The sequence below is a fragment of the Anopheles nili genome, chromosome 3, assembly GCF_943737925.1.
Source record: "Anopheles nili chromosome 3, idAnoNiliSN_F5_01, whole genome shotgun sequence".
In the NCBI taxonomy this organism is placed as follows: domain Eukaryota; kingdom Metazoa; phylum Arthropoda; class Insecta; order Diptera; family Culicidae; genus Anopheles; species Anopheles nili.
In genome coordinates, this window is record NC_071292.1 from 31,796,798 (window position 1) to 31,817,354 (window position 20,557).

Consider the following 20,557-nt stretch of genomic DNA (forward strand, 5'->3'; position numbering starts at 1 on the left):
TTTTATAGCCAAAATCCACCAAATTTAAACCATCATCGTTGCGTAAAGCAAGGTCTGCTTGTAAAGAAAGCAATTCAAAAGAAACCCGATCCCCAGAACCGATGCGTAGTGATATAATACTGAACGAAAGATGATACACAAAGCGCTGAGCGCTCCTGGACGAAAAGTAAACCACAATGCTATTCGTTCTTTCTTTGCCCAATTCTAGCAAAACCATTTCCGTAGCTACATCCGCAATGAAGAGAGAAAAACCCGACTGCGTTGTGCACCATGTTATGTCGATCTTTATTTTGTCGCATTACATAAACTCTTAGTTTTGTCGGGTCCGGTTTATTTTGCTCCACCCGCTGGCAGCCCTGGTTTACATGCATGAGTTTGAGAGTTTTGGAGAAATTGATCAAAGAACCATGTGTCCGTTTCGGTTGTTTCTCAACCATTCCGCTAGCCGCACGCGTCCATTCGATTAACAACCGTGTAAAATCCCACTTTCTCCCCAAACCGGTACGAGATTAGAAAAATATCAGCATTCATATGCGTATAAAAACAAAACCTAAGTACAACCGGTGTGGCCAGAACAGCTGGCATTTGACTTCGGTCCCTCGATCTGCTCTTTTTTTTACCGTCCATTTAGTTTTCTTCTTTTTCTTCATTCATTCAATTAGCTATTATATCGGGATTAGGGGGGAAGAACGTACAACCTAGAGCGCGCTCAAACACCACACTGGCACCGGGTGCCGAGATGCCGTTGAATGCATTTATTTGTTTGTGAAATGCATTTATTTAATTTATTTTGTTTGTTTTTTTTTTTTTTTGAATCACCCCGCCTTCATTCCATTTGCTCGATTAAATGTTTGTCCTGCATGGTTTTGCGCGTACCAGCGAGTACACGCCGAGAGCAGCAAATACAACAAAAAAAACGAAAAACCACAAAAACAAACACCCCACTCATCTGATAATTATTTAATCTGAATGTTTAACAATCAATCGCACGCGCGGCAAAACAACGCATCCCAGACCCAGTCAAATGCTGGCCGTGCGAAAACGGGGAAAATGGGAAAGCATTCCCATTTTAGACTAATTATGCACCGTCCGCGCACAATACAATACACACATCTTTTTCGCGCAATCATTTTGGCCGTTTTTGGAGTTAACCGCAAATTAAATTAGCCTCACGCTCACGGCCACCGTGCATCCGTCAGCTGGCGTCCCCACTGGCACCAGCTGGCTGCAGCTTAATCTAATTAGCTCTAAATTGGGCCCCTCACTGTTGGAAGCGCGAGCAGCCAGACGAGCATGTCGATGTAGCATCTCTCCCGAACGGGTTTGGGATGTCCGTGGGGCGCCCTTTCATCGCCGTCCGAGCAGGAAGCTGACCAGCCACAGCAGGAACACATTGAGCGGGTCGCCTATCCGGAGTTGACCGCCATGCTGCATGGCCGCGGGATGTTCACCTAAAGAAAGGGGTTGAGTCAAAGGGAATAAGTGCAAAAAAAAAAAAACAATCGTTGATTCGTTGGCCACGCGTAACGGGTGGTTGGTTAAAGCTCACCGTTCAGGATGTGGACGTTGATCGTGGTGGGATCGGCGTTTGATGGGGAGCACACGTACTTGCCGGTATCGGTCGTTCGGGCACGCTGGATCAGCAGGTAGGACGTTGTCGTTTCGCCCTTTTCCGTGATAACGGACACGCCACCCCGTGGTGAGTCGTAGTTGATCTCCTGCAACAACGCCCGAATCGGTTCATGAGTATTTGGGTGGGAAAACAAGAAGAAAAAGGAGGAAAAAAACCCCAACCATCCACTTTGATATAATTGTGGCCCATCGGTCACGGGAAAAGTGCGCCATCAGAGGCATTTTGTGTGGGTGAGAGAAACACAAACACACACGAAAGCTTGAGTGCGCTTAATCAGCTCAATCAGGCCGCTTCAGCAGCATCGGTGTTTCAGCTGCGTTCCACGAAACATGTCCGTTCGCATTTCACCATTAGACAGCGACATCCGAGCGAAAGCGTGTCACCCAAAATACAAGCCGCCAAGCGAGTTGTACATGATCTCCGCCATAATTCTCTTCGACGGCCGGATGCGCCCGATGTAATGTAAATGTCAGCGGAGAAATATCGTGCATAATTTATTGTCCCTCTGCCTGTGTTCTCTCGGTTGCCCTGCCACGATTATTTATTCGCATCGTCCCCTTTTTTGCTCATTCGCTCTGTCTCTCTTTCCGAGCTTCATCTCGCACCGATAACTAACCCCGCGGAACAAGGACGTGCACCGAAAAAAGGCAACTATTCCCATAATCGGCATTTACATATTCAACAGGGTTCTCATTTCAATCATAATCATCACGACCATCGACCCCCCAACGGGCCCGTTGAAGTATTGACCGCAGCCAACTTCACACGCCACTGCTGCCCGGGCAGCAGAGCGAGTGGGATTGAATAAATCAAGAGAGCGAGCCGAAATAAGCAAATCAAAAAGAAAAAAAACATCCGCAACCTCAGCAATGCACCCGACTCGCCACTCGACGAGCCTCAATCACTCCAGGGGACACTGCATTCGAAGCCGGTTCTGTGTGCCTTTATTTTTCCCCTCTTTTTCGTAGGGGGTGGAAAAACAAACCATCACACGTGGGGGGGGGCGGGGGAAAATCAAGAGGGTGGGATGCATTTGTGTCATGGGAGAAAAATTGATATTGAAATCACGTTGATATTGAAATTTTATTTCCACCTCTCGCTGCTGGCATCTTTATGGTGGGTTATTTTTTTTTGGTGGAGCGAATCCGAGCGGTTTGTTCGGTGATTCTCCCATTCCGAGCACATGTACAGGAAAGAGCAAAAACGCCATCGCTCGACATGTTTGATGCGGCGTGGCATTAATGGCAGCAAAAAAGAGGAGCCAGAAGAAGATAAAAAAAAATACGCCCTACAATGAAAGCACCCCAGCCGAAAGGATGCAGAAACGTATAACAACAATTTAAAGCAAACGTGCCTGCGCGTTGGGTAAGCTGCATGAGAGGGTGCATTTTTTTTTTGCCGTTGGTTTTTATCGGGTAATTCCAATATTGTCGTGTGTGTCTCCAAAACGTACGCACATTCCCGTGCGAGGTAAAAGGACATGCACGCGCCGAGAGGGATGCACGTGCCAGGGAATGGGTGTTTGCACCTTTTGGCAATTATTTCCATTACCCGGGACACCTTTTTCGGCACTGGAGGTCAACGTGTCGAACGGAAATTGAATCATTGGATTCAGTTCCCCCCAAGCCCCAATGTGACACCAGTGGATTTATGTGGATTATGTTTTTTTTTTGTTCGTTGCGAATCTCGCAACGCTTCGTGATAAAAAAAGTCCCAAATCTGGCATACGCTCGGGATTGTTCGCAATGAAGCTAGCGCAGTAGGCTATTGAGAAGAGTTGCTAGAAAAATTCATTCTCGTTGCCATGGAAACTCAAATGAAACTGAATTGCTGTTGCACATAACGATAAAAATATGCACACGATATGCAGCAAAAATTATTACATTATTAATTCCGAAACAGCGCAGCAACAAACGCGTCCATTTTGGCACAACCTCAAAAACACTGCACTCTGGGTGGGTTTATTGAAGGCGCCCAAAAATCCAACATCGTGCCTGCCCATAACTGGCCCATTCCAATAAACTCGCCTCGAACGGTAACTGTCTTTGAAAACGAGAAAATCTCTTCGAGCCAACAAAAAAGCGTGTGGGAAATCTTTGTGCTTATGTTTCGCTCGCTTACAGTGCGCTCATAAACGAGATTCTACTCGTCGTTTGGTCCACCCGCCTGCTGGTCCACTCGGTGACCGAAGCTCGACAGCCCGATTATCGCTTCAAACCTCAATAAACCTTCTCCCACTGGGTTCGTGTGGATGATGTCATAAAAATCCCCATAAATTGAAGCGAGCGCAAAAAGAAAAAAAGAAATCTAAAATTGAGCCGAAGGACTAACAAAATCCCCCCTGTGCGCGCTCGTATTCGCTACACTTACCTGATTGTTGTGCATCCACATGATGGTGGACGGAGGTTCGGGCGAGTTGCGTACTATACAGGTTAAATTTACAGTCGATCCGGTGTTGATGTACAGATCCGGCGTCCCAACGATCGTTGTGATCGGTTCTATCCGCGCGCGAGAAGATGGAAAACAAGAACGACACACACACAAAAAAAAATGGCGTAAAAACAAACGCCACAACGTGAGCAACAAAGGACAGACCGATATGGGATGGCACAAAAAAAAATAACAGGGTGCCCGTCCCGAAACGAAAACCATCCATTAGAAGCCCGGGAAAGCTGCGGGGTTGAATACACTGCTGCCACTTACCCACGACGGAGAGAAACATCGAGTGGCCCACCGGTGGCGTGGTTGAGATCTGACACTCGTACACGCCCGTGTCCCGCTTTTGAGGGTATCTAATCTGAAAGAACAACGAACGAACGAACGAACGAACGTCACACATTAGCCAGACTGGTTCTGTGGGGATGAGCCACCTCACGCTACGAGTAGGCCTCGGGGGAAAAAAAAACAGGAAACACAATGGAAAATCGGGCGTATCCGCTCACGCCTTCCGATGATCGATGGTTCGCATCGGGTCTCGGGTGTCGATACGGCAGCACCGGGCTTTGTCAGGGTTGGTATGGGCCCTATTTTTTTTGTTTTTTGGGTCTTCTTTCGCTTCACCCTCAGACACTGGTTTCTTGTTTTGTTTTCGGCTTAGCGAGCCGGAAAAGCCCGGCGCTACCGGGATCAACCTGAACACCAGGGCACTTGGTAGGGACGACTTACTTGCAGCGACCAGTCGTCGGTCTGGGGATTATGTACAGCCTGGAAACGCTGGTCGGACGTGTAGGTGAATCTACCTACGGTCAGCAGATGGATGTCACGATGCCGCACCCAGGACACCTGCCGATCCCGATCCCGTGGGTGGCGAGAGAGAGCGAGAAAGAAAAGAAAAAAAAAGGACACGTCCCAACCCAGCGCACTCCATTAGAGACTCCATCGCAAAACGGATTGGCTTCTGCCGAAGCCATGCGAGCAAACCGAGTTGCAGCTCAACCGAGCCGGGCTGGGTGCAAGCTGGCGTAATTGAAATTTACCGTCTTATTGCCGAGACTCTTCACCCGGCAGTTGAGATAGGCCGTCTTGCCGACCAGCGCGGTGATGTTCTTCGACGCGGACAGGTCGAAGTGTGGCCCACGGTCGAGCGGCGTCCGGAGCAGATTGCTTTCGTCCGAGTCGTAAATTTCGTTCTCGCTGCCATCGGGCCGGTACGGTTGACCGTAGTAGATGTGATGCTGGTGTGGCAGGTTCCCGTGCAACCGGCCGGTACTGGTGTAGGATGGCCGGCTGCGTGTCGTTGGTCGAACTCGGTCGTCGCTTAGCTCCGCCAGGAACTGCTCCTCGGAGAAGCTTTGCACTGACTTCGTGATGCCTGTGGAACGAATCGAGCGGAGAGGACACAAATTAGATCCTGGAATGCTGGCCCGCTGCAAGGGCAAGGTGTTTGCGCACGGTGCATAGTGGTAGTGGGCTCATAAATTTAGCCACAGATTGCGAGGGTGACCCGTATTGCCTATCGATTGATGGGACTGGCTACGCAAATTTAAGGGACACCTTATGGTGCCGTTGTCCTTTATTTGGTCCGTAGTCGATGGTGAGCTTTTTTTTTCTTGCCTTCCCAACGCCAACTCATCTAAGTAGCCCGAAAGCGAGTGCATTTTGAGAAAAAAAAATGAACCTATTCGAATCCACTCGTTTCTAACACACACTGGTGTATGAAACAGACATCCTATCCTCAAGGCCTACTACGTGCTCGGACCATACTCTCACACACACCATGCCCACGGGGCAGTACATCAAGCTTTTCACCATTAATCGCTTCGGATGTGGCAAAAGATCCCCGCAAAGGGCCTCCGGGGGGGGGCGCAAGTGACATGAAAGCAAATCCAGTACACCATCTCCCGGAGGTTTTTTGCCCACAAATGAAACGAGACACTTAATTTACTCCCCGGGCGAGAGGTTGCCTACTTTCGTAGGGTGTCACCGTCCCGGGTGTAGCCGCCCTGGGGCCGAGAATTAATTTATCGTCGGTATCAATCTTATTTTCCGCCTCGCAACCGAACCCCTGCGAAAAAGTCAATGAAAAGCGACACTCGCTGTTTTGGTTTGCGGGAGAAGGCCAAACCATGCCAGACCTGGGTTGGTTCGGAGCCGGAAAAGGTGCGAGATGTTATCGCGGATGCGGTACATAAATCAAGTGTCATATCTACGAGAGCGAGCCACAGCTGGGAATGTGTGGTGTGAGCTGCGCTGGGCTAGCGAAAAGAAACGTATTAGCAGATAGTTTAAATATTAACGCGAACCATCAGGGCAGGAGCGTGTTTTTGGTGCTGAACAAGCGTCAATTTTGATTGCATGAAATAAGTGACGAATGGGATTTTAACGAGCTCATGCATCCAAAATGCGCAAACTTGTTTGTCGTGTTCAACCACATTGAAGTACATTCCCGAAAAAAACGGCTTTATCGAAATGTAATCCATGAAACCGATACGAACCACATCTGATATCATCAAATTTTAGCTAGTTTGAGCTAGCAGTATAATTCAAATATTTGTGTTGATGGCGGCTCTGCAATATTTGACTGAAAATCAAACCTAAAAAGCAATATGTCATTATTATTTTCAATTAACATGATAGATAAGCGTGGGTTTGCTGCGAAGTCCAAAAATATATACATAGTTCATTGCGATAATGACAACGAATTTCATCAAATAAAGTAAAAAGATACGCAATAACTATTTTTGCTGTGACGTGATTATTTTACGATATTCCATCGATTCCAAGAATAAAAGATATAATTCAATTTCACCAGTTAATGATATTGAATGACAGCTGAAGTAACTAGAGTGAACAAATTGTCCTATCAATAACAAGAACAGGCTTGTGAAAACTTTTACATTACTTTCCTTTCCAGCATTCCTGCTTCCAGATATTTGCTGCGTTGAAAGTTGAGCATTAAACGCTTTTAACGGTTCTAAACACTTAAAATGCACCGTAAATGCAGTTCGCGGAAAACCGCATCGATATCAACACTCCCAAACGATGCCATCTGTTGAGTGCCTCTAAAGACCCAACGAAAAAACGTCGCCAAGGCTAATTGAACAAATAGCTCAGCGGTAAAAAAAAACCTCCCCATTAAATGAAACGACCCACCCACAGCAAAACGACTGTTTCGTTTCGCGTTTTGTGCTAATCCCACTGGGACGCTACGGTGACGGGGCGAACTTCCTGCCTACCCAGACCCTAGATTGACCGGTAACGATTATGAGCGTATAATTAGATATCCGTACCGGGCGCAGGAGGCCAACCCTCACGGCACGAAGTGACGGCTTCCCGGGAACGGACGTGGGCCGAGCTTTTCAATCGATTGTCAAATCCACCATCGGGCCGTGTTCGCCATCTGGCTGGGCAATTTCCGGGAATCAAGCCTCTAAAAACCGTCAACTTGATTAGTCTTCGGTCGCGGTGGAACCTACCGATCGGAAATCGGAATCAAATCCCCCCGGGTAGCTTCGCTGACCTGGGTGCTGCATTTCGATTGCTGTCTGCGTGGTTGAATTCCACCGAGAGATCGAGGCACAGAGGCAGTTAATTATCGAGATACTCGCGTCAAAATGATGATACTCGGGTCAAGTGGTGCACGGAGGCGGCACGTTATTGGGAAAGCCAAATGTTGACCCCGTTGGGAGAATCGTCGGATGAATTTCGGCTACAACGAAATCAATTTGGTCAACTTCGAACCATACGGAACACGCAGTTGGTGGGTGGAAAAACGTGAACACTACCTTAAGTGGACGTTACATGATGCCAAGCGACGGCAACCAAACAGCACGGAACGGGATACGCCGGGTGGATCGATTCATTTCGTTTTGGTTGAAACTAAATTATCGGATTCCGCGGGTGGGAGATGAAATAATAAAACGCTAAATGGCTTATCCCTGCACATGCGAGCAAATGCAATTTCAGTTCCGGAAGCCCTGGAAATGGATTGCGAATAATTGATCACTTTCAATCATGCACATGCTACGGAATCGATTTTTGTCATGCCTTTTTCCAGCCTGCACGATGACGAGGTTCAGTTTCATTTAAACGCCTTCCGTACTGGCATTTGTTTAAAGCCACTAAAGAGGTCTGGAAAAAATATGTTGTTATTTATTTCAACCATACATAATCGCGTTTCGGGTGGACGAGAAAATCGTCATATCACCCAGCATATCGGCCAGCCCGCCCAGCTCGGCCATTTAACACAACATCAAACAAATCGGTCTCGGTCGGTTTGTTGGAATCGTTAAACCGAAATATTTCTGCCGATCATCACTTTATCAACGTCAGCCAGAAGTATGCGTGTGTGGGGCGTGGGATCAGGATTCCGTAATGGTACGGTTTTCTGTGAATTTTCCATCAAATTTCCCTCTCTAACCGGCAATCAATGAATGCTAGACAACAACAGGAAAAAAAATGCGTGCTAACACGTTTGAGTCCCCAAGTGTGCGTGCTTCCGCGGTGCGTTCGAGGAAGAATGAGAAACACGATATCACGCCGCACCACCGTGGCCAGGAAAACCATTCCGAATAATGACAGGCCTAATCGCGCACTGTCTGGCCTCATTTCCAATCCAGTTGATTCGAATTTAAATTGATATTTTATGTTCTGCGTGCCGGCGAGCAAAGCGGAAAACCAATGGAAAAACAATGGCTTCCAGCGAAGCTGGCCGTAAAATGGTGCGCGTTGGGCCGAACTTTCTTCCGGTGGGCTAGGCCCAATAGGGCTTTCTGGTGGGGCTTACGTGTTGATAAAAATAGGATCCTTTCTCTCATTCTCGGTACCGAGGCGAGTGGTACCGCAAAGCCGCAAGGCAAAATATGGACCTGGACGCATCACAATGGGCGTGCTGTTTTTTTTTCTTCTTCTTTTTGCCCGTTGTTTCTTACGCGAATGGCCGGGTGTAGATGCCTTATCGCATACAAATTATTGGGGTGAAATCGAATCCCATCGTTAGGGTTTCATTGCTATGAATTACCTTCCGCACGGCGTGCTGGCTGAAAGGGACGCATTAAATTTCATGCTAAATAGATGCCCGAAATGCCTGAGCTCGTGCGATCGTGCGAGCAGGACATTTTTGCATTACAACTATTTATTATAATCCTTAAATGAATTGCCATCTAAATAATGTTAAATTGGAAGGATAAGTCATGGCCAACTACTTGAAGTATGCAGTTGTATTTAAAAACGACTTTGAAAACCAGTTCATTGGTTCCTTGGATGGGTTTCTCTACGTGATTGATGCCTTGATGCCTTGATAAAAAGTTCCCATTTAACACCGTCTCAAATCAGGCAGGAATAATATTGCACCAACTTTTCATTACAGCGAATTTCCCACCTCTAAACACCACGCAATCGCACTGTGCTAACGTAATTATGATATCACCAATTACGCTTGATTGTGTAGAAGCGAATGCAATTACAACCCTTATCGCTATCACAATTAATTGGCTGAGTGTGGCAAACAACAGCACCAGCGGCCACCGATGGTTGCACCTGTGCGATGGTGAATAGAACCCTCAAACCCATTCACACTACGCCAAACGGTGCTGGTGCAGATGCGGAAGCGATTTATGAACCAATTAGTGGTGTACTAGTACCATGTTTTTTTGTTTTGCTTCTTTGCTTACTGTTGCAACGAATCTCCCGATGTGTGTTGAGTGTAAAAATGCATCACCCGAAACGTAGCCCAACCACCACAGGTCGGATGAAGCTGAGCTGCTTCCGATTACCACTAGAACACACCACCTGGAATTGTATTTTTTTCGTTATGAGGTAGATTGCACACAATGACAAACGAGAGCAATTGTACGCTAATTGTTGCTGTAAGCAGAAGAAAATAAAACCATGCATCAAAATGAAGCTGGAAACGAGCCGGTTGCTTTGCCAAACGTGCCGGTGAAAGGACACCTACCTGGTTGGTTGGTGATTTATCAGATCAACCAGCAGCTAGAAACAATGTTCCAAAAAAAAAAAAACCAACCCCTCAAGAAAGGACCCTCCTGTTGCCCAGCAGCACGCTCGCATGCCGAATGGCCATTAAAAGATGGAAACCTCTCTCGGGCATAGATTTGATAACCTCTTTGCACGCGCGCGCCCGCGCCACAACCCCAGCTTTTCTGTAGTTCGGCAGATAGGCACCGCCAGATAAAAGGATTACATCGAGGGGGTGTGCCCCATAAAGTGCCCGCTTAGATGCGCCGGACCCTAAATAACCCGGGACCGGGGCGAAAAAACCCCTTTTTTACCGAAAAGCCGGTTCCGATTAGCGTGTCGGCATTCCATCTCCGGTTCGGGGTTTGGCAAAAGCGGAAACCCATCCCAGGGTCGGTGCGAGGTCGGTCGAGACCAACCAGACCGGGGTGGCTCCTTACAAAGGTCACGGAAAAGAAAGTACGAAACGGTCGGTTTATCAAACGGCAAATACTTCAGCAAAGAGCGGAAGGGACGCACCCCAGCAGAGGTTCGGAAAAGCGAGAAGAAGAAGCGAAAAAAATCTCGCTCTCTCTCTCACTCGCATTTCAACGAGATCGGGACGGCCAGGCTCATGAATATTCCCGGGGTTTTCCATTGTGCGGTGCTATTTATTCTGCCTGAATTAGTAAGCTCCGCAATGTGCTTTTGAGAACAATGCGAAAAAAGCAGCCTTCGATGGTATCAAGCGTTACGGAAACACGTTGCGTATTTTCTTCCTTTTTTTCACTTTTCCACCACGCTCCGAGGCTGGCGCTGGCTTCTGCTGCGCTATGTTAATGCCTTGGAGTCCCCTTTGTCTTGCGATATTACGGCCTATCAGCGGTCCCTGGTTTATGGCGATTGGTGAATTTGGTGAGCTTTCGGCACCGGACCGGTTTCGACCGTGCGCTTTCGTCGGACTGCCGTGAACTGGTGTTGTGTTGCTGTATTTACTACCACCCACTAATGGACTGCCAATCAGCGACGCGCGATGGGAAACTATTCCAACCCAGCAGCATCCACAGCCATAATTGTTAAAAACAATTCCAGGCAAGAAGCCGAAACAAACAACTTGTTAATGCGTACGGGGGTTTGGCTCATGCCCGCGAGGCGTGAGAAATGCTGTGGAAGCGACGCTCACCGAGGGTGGTATTTATTCAACCGATTTCAACCAAACCAAAAGCGAAAAATCCCATTTTCCAGTTTCCCTCGAGGCGCACGCCCCCACCGACAAAATCCATTTCAATCGTCAAGGCTCACGTAAGGGCAAACATTGATTTAAAAATTAATTACATTTTTTCTCCCTTGCGTCGCTCGCGCAACGGGCTGCGCGTAAAATTGGTTGCGCGTACCGGGACGCGTTGCAATTTATTAACAATAATAAACATTACAGCGTGCCTCTCCCGGTCCACCCCCAACCACATACAACCACCCCCTGGGAGCTCTGGGTAATGGTAATACAATACAAATATCACGATCGTACGATGCACGATTCCTGTGAGCTTTTGCCCACTCCCGCCTGGGTCGCGTTGACTTTTGCCCGAACAAAACCTGGTGGAAATGATTTCTTTCGTGTGGTTCCCCCGTTGGGTGGTGAAAGTAAATGTAGCATTTTTATTTAAATTACGCTTCGACCCCCCCCCCACCTTTGCCCTTTGTTTGAGTGTCTATTTGAAGTGTCGAAGCGCGCGCGCGCCCGCGTCCACGATTGGTTGTAACATTTGTGAGAAATGAAAATGCAAACCATTCGCTTCCCACCCCGGACCTCGTTTGGGCATAAATGGCTATTAATAAATCATTCCCGGGCGTTTTACTCATGTGGGTGGGTGTGTGTTAAAGTGAAAGAGAGAGAGTGATGTAGTATGAGAAAGAAACATAATGTGTTCCATGCGTGAAAATTACCACCAGCTGGTTTGGGAAAACCCCCACCGCTCGTTTGAGTGACATAAAATGAAGGCCCGCGTGTCAGAAACCGATTCAGTTTCTGATTTCATTTTTATCGTTCTCCAACACACACACACACGATCGTGTCGGTGTCGTGTTGTTCTAAACCCATTTGCTCCTTCCATGGTTCCAGAGCATGTGTGGGTGTGTGTGTTTTTTTTTGTCATCCTTTTGTTTATTTTTTCTTCCTTGTCTCGTTCACCATTCACGCGAAACATTCACGCGGGAAATCTAGCGCGTTTGTTTGTTTGTTTGTTTTTTTTTGTTTTTCCCAGCACCCGCAAAACCAAACAGCGCCAATCCACCGCCAGCTCGAACTGTCCGAGTTGTGCCCTGCGCCCTTTTTCTTTCCGGATTGAATTCAATTCCCGAGCCTATCGCGATTTGATTTTGCACCCAGCTCCATCCGGGCTTCGATTCGGGAAGCAAAACGATGCCGATTTTGGCCCCCTTTCTCAGGGCGGCGTTCTTATCCGTCGGTGCCGCCCTCGAAAGATGTTGTTTTCTTTACTTTCTGTGGGGGGCGGTGTTTCTTTGTTTGTTTGTTTTTTTTCGTGTGCTTTTCACACACCCACACGAGGGTGGTCGCTTTGTTTGGCGACACTGGCCGTGCTGGATGTGCAGGAGCTCGCGTAAAGAAACATATCACGCCGCCTGACAGCCGCGAATGTATGATGTTGTATTTTCAGCAACGACTTCCTCGGTTGTGTGTGTGTGTGTGTGTGTCGGGGAGTTTCCGGTTCCCTTTGACGATTTGAGCTGAAGGGAAAAAACACATTCACTAATGGAATGTTCACTCATTTGATCCCAAACCAGCCATGTGGCCGCATGCTGGTGCGTCGGCATCCAACAAGCGTTTGCGCGTTTTCATCGAACGAAGCTGATCATTGTGATGTGCGTCTCGGCATTAAAGAAAAAAAAACAAAAAGGATAACGCTTCGCCTGATGTCAGAAAATGTCGAGAAAAAGGAAACGATATTATCCCACGCGAACAAATTGGGTGTTCATTTCTCGTTGCATGATTTTTCAATACGTTTTCAAACTCAGTTAACGGACTGTTCCACAAATTCATCAAATACGACATGAAAACCCGCCCCCGCCAGTAACTAGTTCGTTCGAAAGCGCGCGGAACATCAGTTTGGGAATGGGTTTTTTTGATTTCTTCTCTCCTCACATGTCGTTTGTCGAGCTTTCCGTGTTTTTTTTTTTTTGACAGAGAATCTGAGCGCTACCTCGATATGCATTTCCGGGCTCGCCAACGTGACCATTCAAATCAACCTACGAGAAACCATTCAGCCAGCGGTGGATGCGTTTGCCGTGCGCATTCGTGGGCACATTTTTTTGCCATTACGATTGCATTGCACCACGGCTAACATCCCGTTTTGTTTTTTTTTGTGTTTGATTTGTTTCGTGTGCGCTTTTCTCCTCATCTCTTTCGAGCTTTCTAGCGAATCACCATCAACCGAGCGCAGTGGCGTTCGATAGCGTTCGATGGGGATTTTTTTGTTTCCATTTGTGTGCTCTGCTTCGTGAATGCAATTGAAGATAGTTGCATCGACAAGAGTGAACGTTGTTTTTTTATTTTTTGGGCGCTGACATCCAACGTCATCAAACGACAAAATGTGTCATTGGCACTGGTGAGAAATGTTGCCAAGCTGCAAACGAAGACCGTTAAGCACACATCGGGTTGATTCCACAAGTCAAGCACCTTCGACGGACAGTTCGTATGCTTCTGTGCTTGCACGCTCCAGAAACCTGCTCCATCCCACACCGATGAGCTATCTGTTTCGGGGAAAATCACGCACACTAATCCAACGCCAGCGAACGCTGAACTTTCGAATTCAATTGCACTGCAGTTGGCGTAACAGCACCCGGTAGCAAAAGTAGCAATTAGAAACGCTCGCGCTTCGTTGCGCATGTTGGGAAAACTTTATCCCTCCACGCAGGCCGTGGTCGAGTTGTGCAATTACGGGCAAATGTTTGTGCCTCGAAACGCTCAAGCCTTCCAAGCGGTTTCCCCACCGACATTATCGTGAACAAAACCTGCTCCCATTGTGTGGACCCCCGACCGAGGTAAGTCGGTGGCCGTTGGTCGAGGGAAATTAACTACTTGAGTTTTCCGACGAATTTTGCATCCCTTGGAAAGATGAATCGAAAATTATTCAAATGAAAGTAATGGCTTTTGCCGATTCGTTGCTTTCACCCACCCGGGTTGTTTCGTCACAGCCGCTCCGGCAGTTTTCCGTCCGCTCAGTGAATGAAAACCCGCTTCCGGAGTCGAACCGGATCCGGTGGCGTGCTGCGCGCAGATTGCTAATGACCTAAATGAGCGAGAAGAAGCGAGATCAAAACGCTCTCTTTTTCTCTTTTTCTCTCTCACACACACATATTCGCTTTGTCGCCGGATGGCGTGTCCATGTCACAAACGGCCGGAAAGTCCCTGAATTGGGCAAACATTTGGGGCAAAATACCCGTTCCATCCGCTACCTCGAGAGCAAGTGAAAGGATCCGCGCCCGGCACGGGACGTTGATTGACATTGACGAATTGCCGGAATGATTTACTTCCCGACCTTTGCCCGGTCCACCTTGCCACCCGGTGGAATGATTCATCGGGGCAAACGAGATGGAAATGGAAACGTATTTAATATAATTACGCACTGCCAACCTTCCCGTTTGGTTCACCCAAAGTGGCGGCGCTCATTATGGCACCGCGGAACACCCGGAAAAAGGGAAACCGAAATGGAGAACGAACCCGAACGATGCTAATCGAGCCGTTGCGGTCGAACGTCAACACTCGGGTGTGCACTCGAGTGTGGAATAAATTTCCCCACAGATACACAACCACCACGCCAACGTGGGAACGTGGAGAAATTGAAATGCAAGACCGTAAGACCCACGGGAGAGACCTTTTCGAGGCCCTCGGGTGGAGGCGCCTGGTCGTTCATCTCTTTTTTTTTGTTTTCCATCGTGTGCCGGTTTCGGGCGCCGGCTCTTTTCACTCAGCGGCATGGAACAGATGAAAGGGAGAGAGAGAGAGATCACTCTGATTACAGCATTACTTCAATTGTGTAAGCGACGTCGATCGCCAAAAGGACTTAGAGATTCGCCGCGTGAGTGCGCGTTCCATCAAAAATCCCACCGTGCGGTATCCGCGCTCGTACTCGTCTTCCAGATACCGGGCACGTTGGTAAACGTTGGTGGGGCCGCTATTTTATTTTCTTTCGATTCCCTTCATTTCAATAGCCCCGGGGAGCCGGTGAAGCTACCGTATGCAGCGTACCGGGCGAACAAAGGCAATCACGGCTAATAAATCAAAATGCGGCCCGGTGCTTGGTGAAGGTAACGACCGGGACGACTGCTCACATGTCCCCCAGGACATGTGGAAACAAAAAGTCAACGAGACGGCGCTAGATGTAATGGAAAAGGAATGACGCAACAACCTCTCGTGTAATCGTGGCGCCGCGGTTCCGGTTCTAATGGACTCACCGGGGGGAAAACGTGAAACGTAGGCGCACGTATGTTCTGAGAACGAGCACAATCAGCCGCTAAAATTGAACGTGAACCTTGCTTCAGAACGGCAAAAGCCGTAGTTCGAGAAATTTCGCAGAATTGAACGCCTTTTAGTTTGAAAATGTTTCTGTCCGACTCGATTACTAGTGGGGTTAGGTGTGCTATTGTTTTTGCAATAACTTCTCACAAAGCACTAAAACAAATATGCATGCCTGACTGACCAGGGCAAACAATGGCTCTGGTAAGTGACAAGGAAGAAAGACTCATGTACGCCCCACAGATGATAATTAAACCATTCGTAAAAGCAACCTTCATCGAGGGTGTTTCTGCGAATATCCACGCGTACAAAAACAATGACCGATTGATGCCTGAAATGGATGCACATCTCAACAAACGATCTTGCGGCACCCACGCGGGTTCTATATTCACTTACCATGGTTCAAATGAACAATTAACAGAAACAATATGTTGATTCCGTACTGCGAGCGATGAGAAGCCATCATTTCTGAAACGAGAGAAGTTAAAACACACACGAATGAATTTCATCAACCGACACGATCAAACCTACGCCATCGCCTGCTGTTCCGCGAATCGAATGAACGGAAAGTGCTCCGAATTTAGTTTCTTTTCTTTTTTTGTTTGTTTGAACACCACACATAACCAATTTGTCTAATGGATGTCGGCCTAACGGCAATGCATATTGTAAATATGCGCGACTGAAAGCGCGTAAAAACTAACCAGATCAAGCTGAAGCTTTACCCACCACGGCAAACGACAACCAATCAGCGAAGCACGCCACATGCCGAGAGAGAGAGAGAGAGAGTGTGTCACTGGCAAGCAAATTGAATACGTTAAATAATTATAAAGCCCACTCGGTGCAATCTATCTCGTCAGTTCGTTACTGTTCTGTGCTTTTTTTTTTGTGTTTTTGGTTGGTTTCGGTATCACCTCCATCAGTCTCTGGTGGGATTCACTTTTCTTCTTTTTCATCGCCCCCCCCCCACTCGATTTGTTGAAAACCGACACCCGAGCCGACGCGAGCCACGTCATCCCGTTCAATCGTCATCACTCCCGGCTGTCACGTTCCGGCGCGGTCGATGGCCGCCCTGTTGAATGATTTATTGCGACACCAGCTCACAGTGTGGCAGCTGGGCCATCCGTTCACAATGCGCTAGTGGAGCATTGCGAGAGCGCCAATTGTGTGCCGGGTGGTAAATGTCACCCGCACACGCAAAATCAGTGATCCGCGCTTGTCGCAGCGTGTGACATGCGCCAAGTGCAACCGGAAACGCCACCAATGCAATATGCAACCCCAAAACTGGGTGGGAAAGAAGAGAGAAAAGCAGCGGAAGGAAAAAAAAAACAAAAACCCACCCCAAACCCGCGTGCAACTCGCGATCGAGATTCTAATAAAAGGCAATCTACTAATTTTCACTCTCGCACCTCGACCTCGCCGGTGGTTTCGATTCACGATTCGCGTACTCCAGCGTGGTGCATTTCAACGTGTCACTCCAAGCGATAGGCGCCACCCGAAAATGTGTGCCGAATTTTCGGTACGCACGTCCGGGTCAGCTCGTTGTGGCCATTTCCCATCGCCGTGGTGGGGCTGTCGTTACTCATTGAATTTTACATTCACACCGGAAACTCATTAGCGGCCATCTCTAGGCCACCCGGGGGTGAGATCGGGTCGAAAGGCCAGCACGGTCGTTGGGAAATTTTGTGACCGCCAATTTGGCACCCGAACGCTGGCCCCAAAAGCGGATGCGGTTCCGTGGCCACGGCTGACGGCCTATGCACGCTGCTTGCGAAAACAATCGACGGTTGGAAGCGCACCTTTGCGTGAGAGTTTTGCATGTGCGCGCTAAAAACGCGAGAGCCTGTCGCTTTAAGCGGGCACATTTATCATCTTGGTTAACCGGATGAGACCAGCCTCGCGTTCGTTCGCGTCGTCCGGTTTAGAGGAAACCAACTGCATCCATAATGCAAATCGTTCGAAACTTCCTCGTTTGGGCAAACAAACGCACTGCCTGATCGTGCAGTAAAACCCTGCATCACACATGTACGCTGAGTGGCACGTAAGCGTACCCGGTGCGAAGGAAGCACAACTTCAAGCCATTAGCTTTAACCCAATTTTCCAATCCCACAACCGCTAGTGTCCGCGTGATCGATCGAAGCGGGCGGATGGAACGATAAAAATTGCCCCCCCCGTGTGGAAGTTTTTGTTTTTTTTTCTCGCACAGCTCGCTTTCCCACTCGCAATGGGATAAGAAGAAACTTTCGTCCAATCGGGAAGAGGGCCGTCCGACCGCAAGGAACGCGGGTGGAAAAATGCAATCAAACATTTAGCTTGACACGACTTTGGCCCCTTTCACATCCGGAAGTTACCGTTGCGTGTGAAGCACGCGTGTGTGTGTGTGTGTGTGTGGGTTTTCCATTGGGAACTCGCGGAATTGGTCGGTTTCTCCGCAGTACTGCATCGTCGACTGCATCGATCTGGCCAGTCGGCCGGTTGGTTGGTGCTTTTATCGCACTCTAGCTCCGGGCAGTGGGTTGGGTTCTTTTTTTTTGTTATCTCCACTCAAGCGTTACGGCTTCTTGAGCGCACGCTGCAAGTTAGTGGCTGCAAAACATGGCGACTTTCTAAGTGAAAAGGGCAGCTTAAAGGAGACTTTCTATGGGGGTGGTTTTTTTTTCCTTTCTTTCCTTGCCGTTCCATACCCGTTAGCTTGTTAGTGTTTTTGTGATTTTTTTGCTCTTGTTGTTGCTTCTGGTTGCTCCAAAAGGATGGCCCGTATGAACGGGTCCTTTGATCGTACTGCCGATGCCACCGAAGCGTAGGATGCTGCCGGATGACTTGCTATCGTTGCAGCACGAGCACGGAGCTAAGAAACACATAGTTGCATTTTCTCGAACATGGGGCTGGGGCATCCATCCTCGAGCCGAAAAACTCAAGCCCCACGAGCTTCACCGAAGCGATGCATAACCGTCCGCTAATCGGTGCGGGATCAAACGGCAGCGCAGACCTTGGGTTTTGCGAAAGACGCTTTCATCAAAGCGCTGCCACCGGCAACGGTTCGCTAATCGAATTAAAATCCATCGTACACACTGAGGCGCCATTTTCATGGGCTCCCGAGCGCTGAAGGGTTCGCTTTCAAAGCTAAATTATAATACAACATATCCGCGCATATCCGTGGGTGGTCGCGTAAGCACGGAGAGGTAATCATTGTAATGCGCCATGATCGCTTCCGCCGGAACAGGAGCACACACACACACACACACACGGTCATGTCACGTCGTCACCGCGCGTATCCAATTATTATCTCCGTTACGCGCCATATCGGCACGAAGCGTTCTCGAACGAGATATTGCTTCGCGCTGGGCTGAATGGTGGCCTCATTTGGAAAGTTCCTAAGTACGGCATATTAATTAGTTCTGCGTCACCAACGACAGAGAGAGAGAGAATGTGGACACGTTCGTGTGCGAGATTGCGTCAAATTTGCCGTCGTGGAGTGACTCGGATTTGTTTGTGTTTGATTTTGGGAGATAAATATTTAACGAAGCCCCCACGCGCCACCGATGAAGCTTGAAGATGCTTGAAATACGAAGCGAATATGTTGCGAGACGAAGCGTGCCTGAGAAAGCGTATCACTCGACGGACGCACGCGATGCAAAACGGTCGACAAAGTGGGTTGGGAAATTCCGAGGATTATGCAAATTATCACTAACGCGGGCGCGAGCGCGTGCACACACACACCTGAGTCGCATGAATAATTTGCGCACAAATTTTAATATGAATAAATTGAATTCAAACTCGCACTCGTGCTTACGCAGGTTCAAGGCGCATCGAGCGAGAGAGAGAGACAGCATTTAATTATTAATTTTACGAAACGAATCCCAGAACGGACGGTCCAAGCTCGGTCTTAGGAAAAAAAAGGTCAGCAAACTCGCGGTGCGACTCAAAGCAACGGACATTGCGTGGGTCCGCTTGCCGAACGACCATTGAAGGCTCATAAATCAGGTCAAATGATTGCATTCTGACCTGACAACAAGGGTGCGAATTGCTATGGTGTTTGGGATTTTTTTTTATCGCTCCTTCTCTCTCTCTCTCTCTCTCTGAGGAAGCGAAAGGCGAAATAAAAAAAAACAACACACTTCCCGTACGAAAGGCGAGAGCAAAATATTAATCTACATAATGCTCCTTCCGCCCGAGGGCTGACCGGTAAAAGCATTTCCTCGTTCGTCCGGCACGGAAAACCCCGCGGGACGGTTACTCCCTTGACCCGGGTGTCGTGATACAGGTTGAGGTGGGCCATGTTTTTTTTTTTTTGCTACCAACCCAACTCGCTTTTGCTGGAACACCAGCTCGCCGCATAAGAAGCTTGCAGAACAATCCGTGGGGATGATGGAGAATTTTGAGCTTCACACCTGATGATGGTGGGTCGTCTTTGGAGGTGTATCAAATCGGAAAAAAATCGTCCACTGTCGAGAAGTGCCAGCTTGACACGAGTTCTAGTGCATTAATACCTCCTCGGTGCACAATGGGTGCCATTGAACAGCGCACGAACGCGCAACGTTCAAGAGCTTTAAAATCGCGCATCACAGCTCGAATCCGTGCGCACAGGTTCGAAACAAACAACCACAAACCATGTAGGGTCTTGAGTGGTCGAATGGCCGCCGGGGAAAATGCTGACAAGTTTATTTCTCGCTCGTTTAACTGCGCCCGAGTGCCGGTCAAGTGCGCTATTGGAGCGTATTGTGCAAGAGGCCGCCGCCAAAAAACATGTGCTTGTGCTTGTGCTTGTGCACGCTCCCATGGAATCGATGTTTTGTTTGTTTTTTTTTTATGTACGCACAAAAACGTTTAGTCACAATTCATTACCGAACAGTGAAGGACGAATTGCGTCGCCGTTTGGTTGGCCATCTATCAGATCATACTCAATTTGCTGACGTGAGCGGGTCCAAGCATAATTACCCACACCCTAGCAACGGTTCACCATGCCTACTTTGATACATACGCACGCACATACACACACA

General features: G+C 48.3%; 1 protein-coding gene across 1 annotated transcript in view; it reads right to left on the reverse strand.

Moving 5' to 3' along the window:
- Positions 1–278: 278 nt before the first annotated feature.
- The window catches only part of LOC128726679 (zwei Ig domain protein zig-8-like), a 56,267-nt gene continuing 35,988 nt past the window's right edge, over positions 279–20,557 (reverse strand). The window contains exons 2-8 of the mRNA XM_053820499.1: positions 15,957–16,028; positions 5,110–5,444; positions 4,799–4,915; positions 4,337–4,430; positions 4,004–4,131; positions 1,550–1,718; positions 279–1,451 (exon numbers count right to left, since the gene is read on the reverse strand). Of these exons, the coding sequence (XP_053676474.1) occupies positions 1,348–1,451; positions 1,550–1,718; positions 4,004–4,131; positions 4,337–4,430; positions 4,799–4,915; positions 5,110–5,444; positions 15,957–16,026 (1,017 nt within the window). The 5' untranslated portion in view covers positions 16,027–16,028 and the 3' untranslated portion in view covers positions 279–1,347. The remainder of the gene's footprint in view (positions 1,452–1,549; positions 1,719–4,003; positions 4,132–4,336; positions 4,431–4,798; positions 4,916–5,109; positions 5,445–15,956; positions 16,029–20,557) is intronic.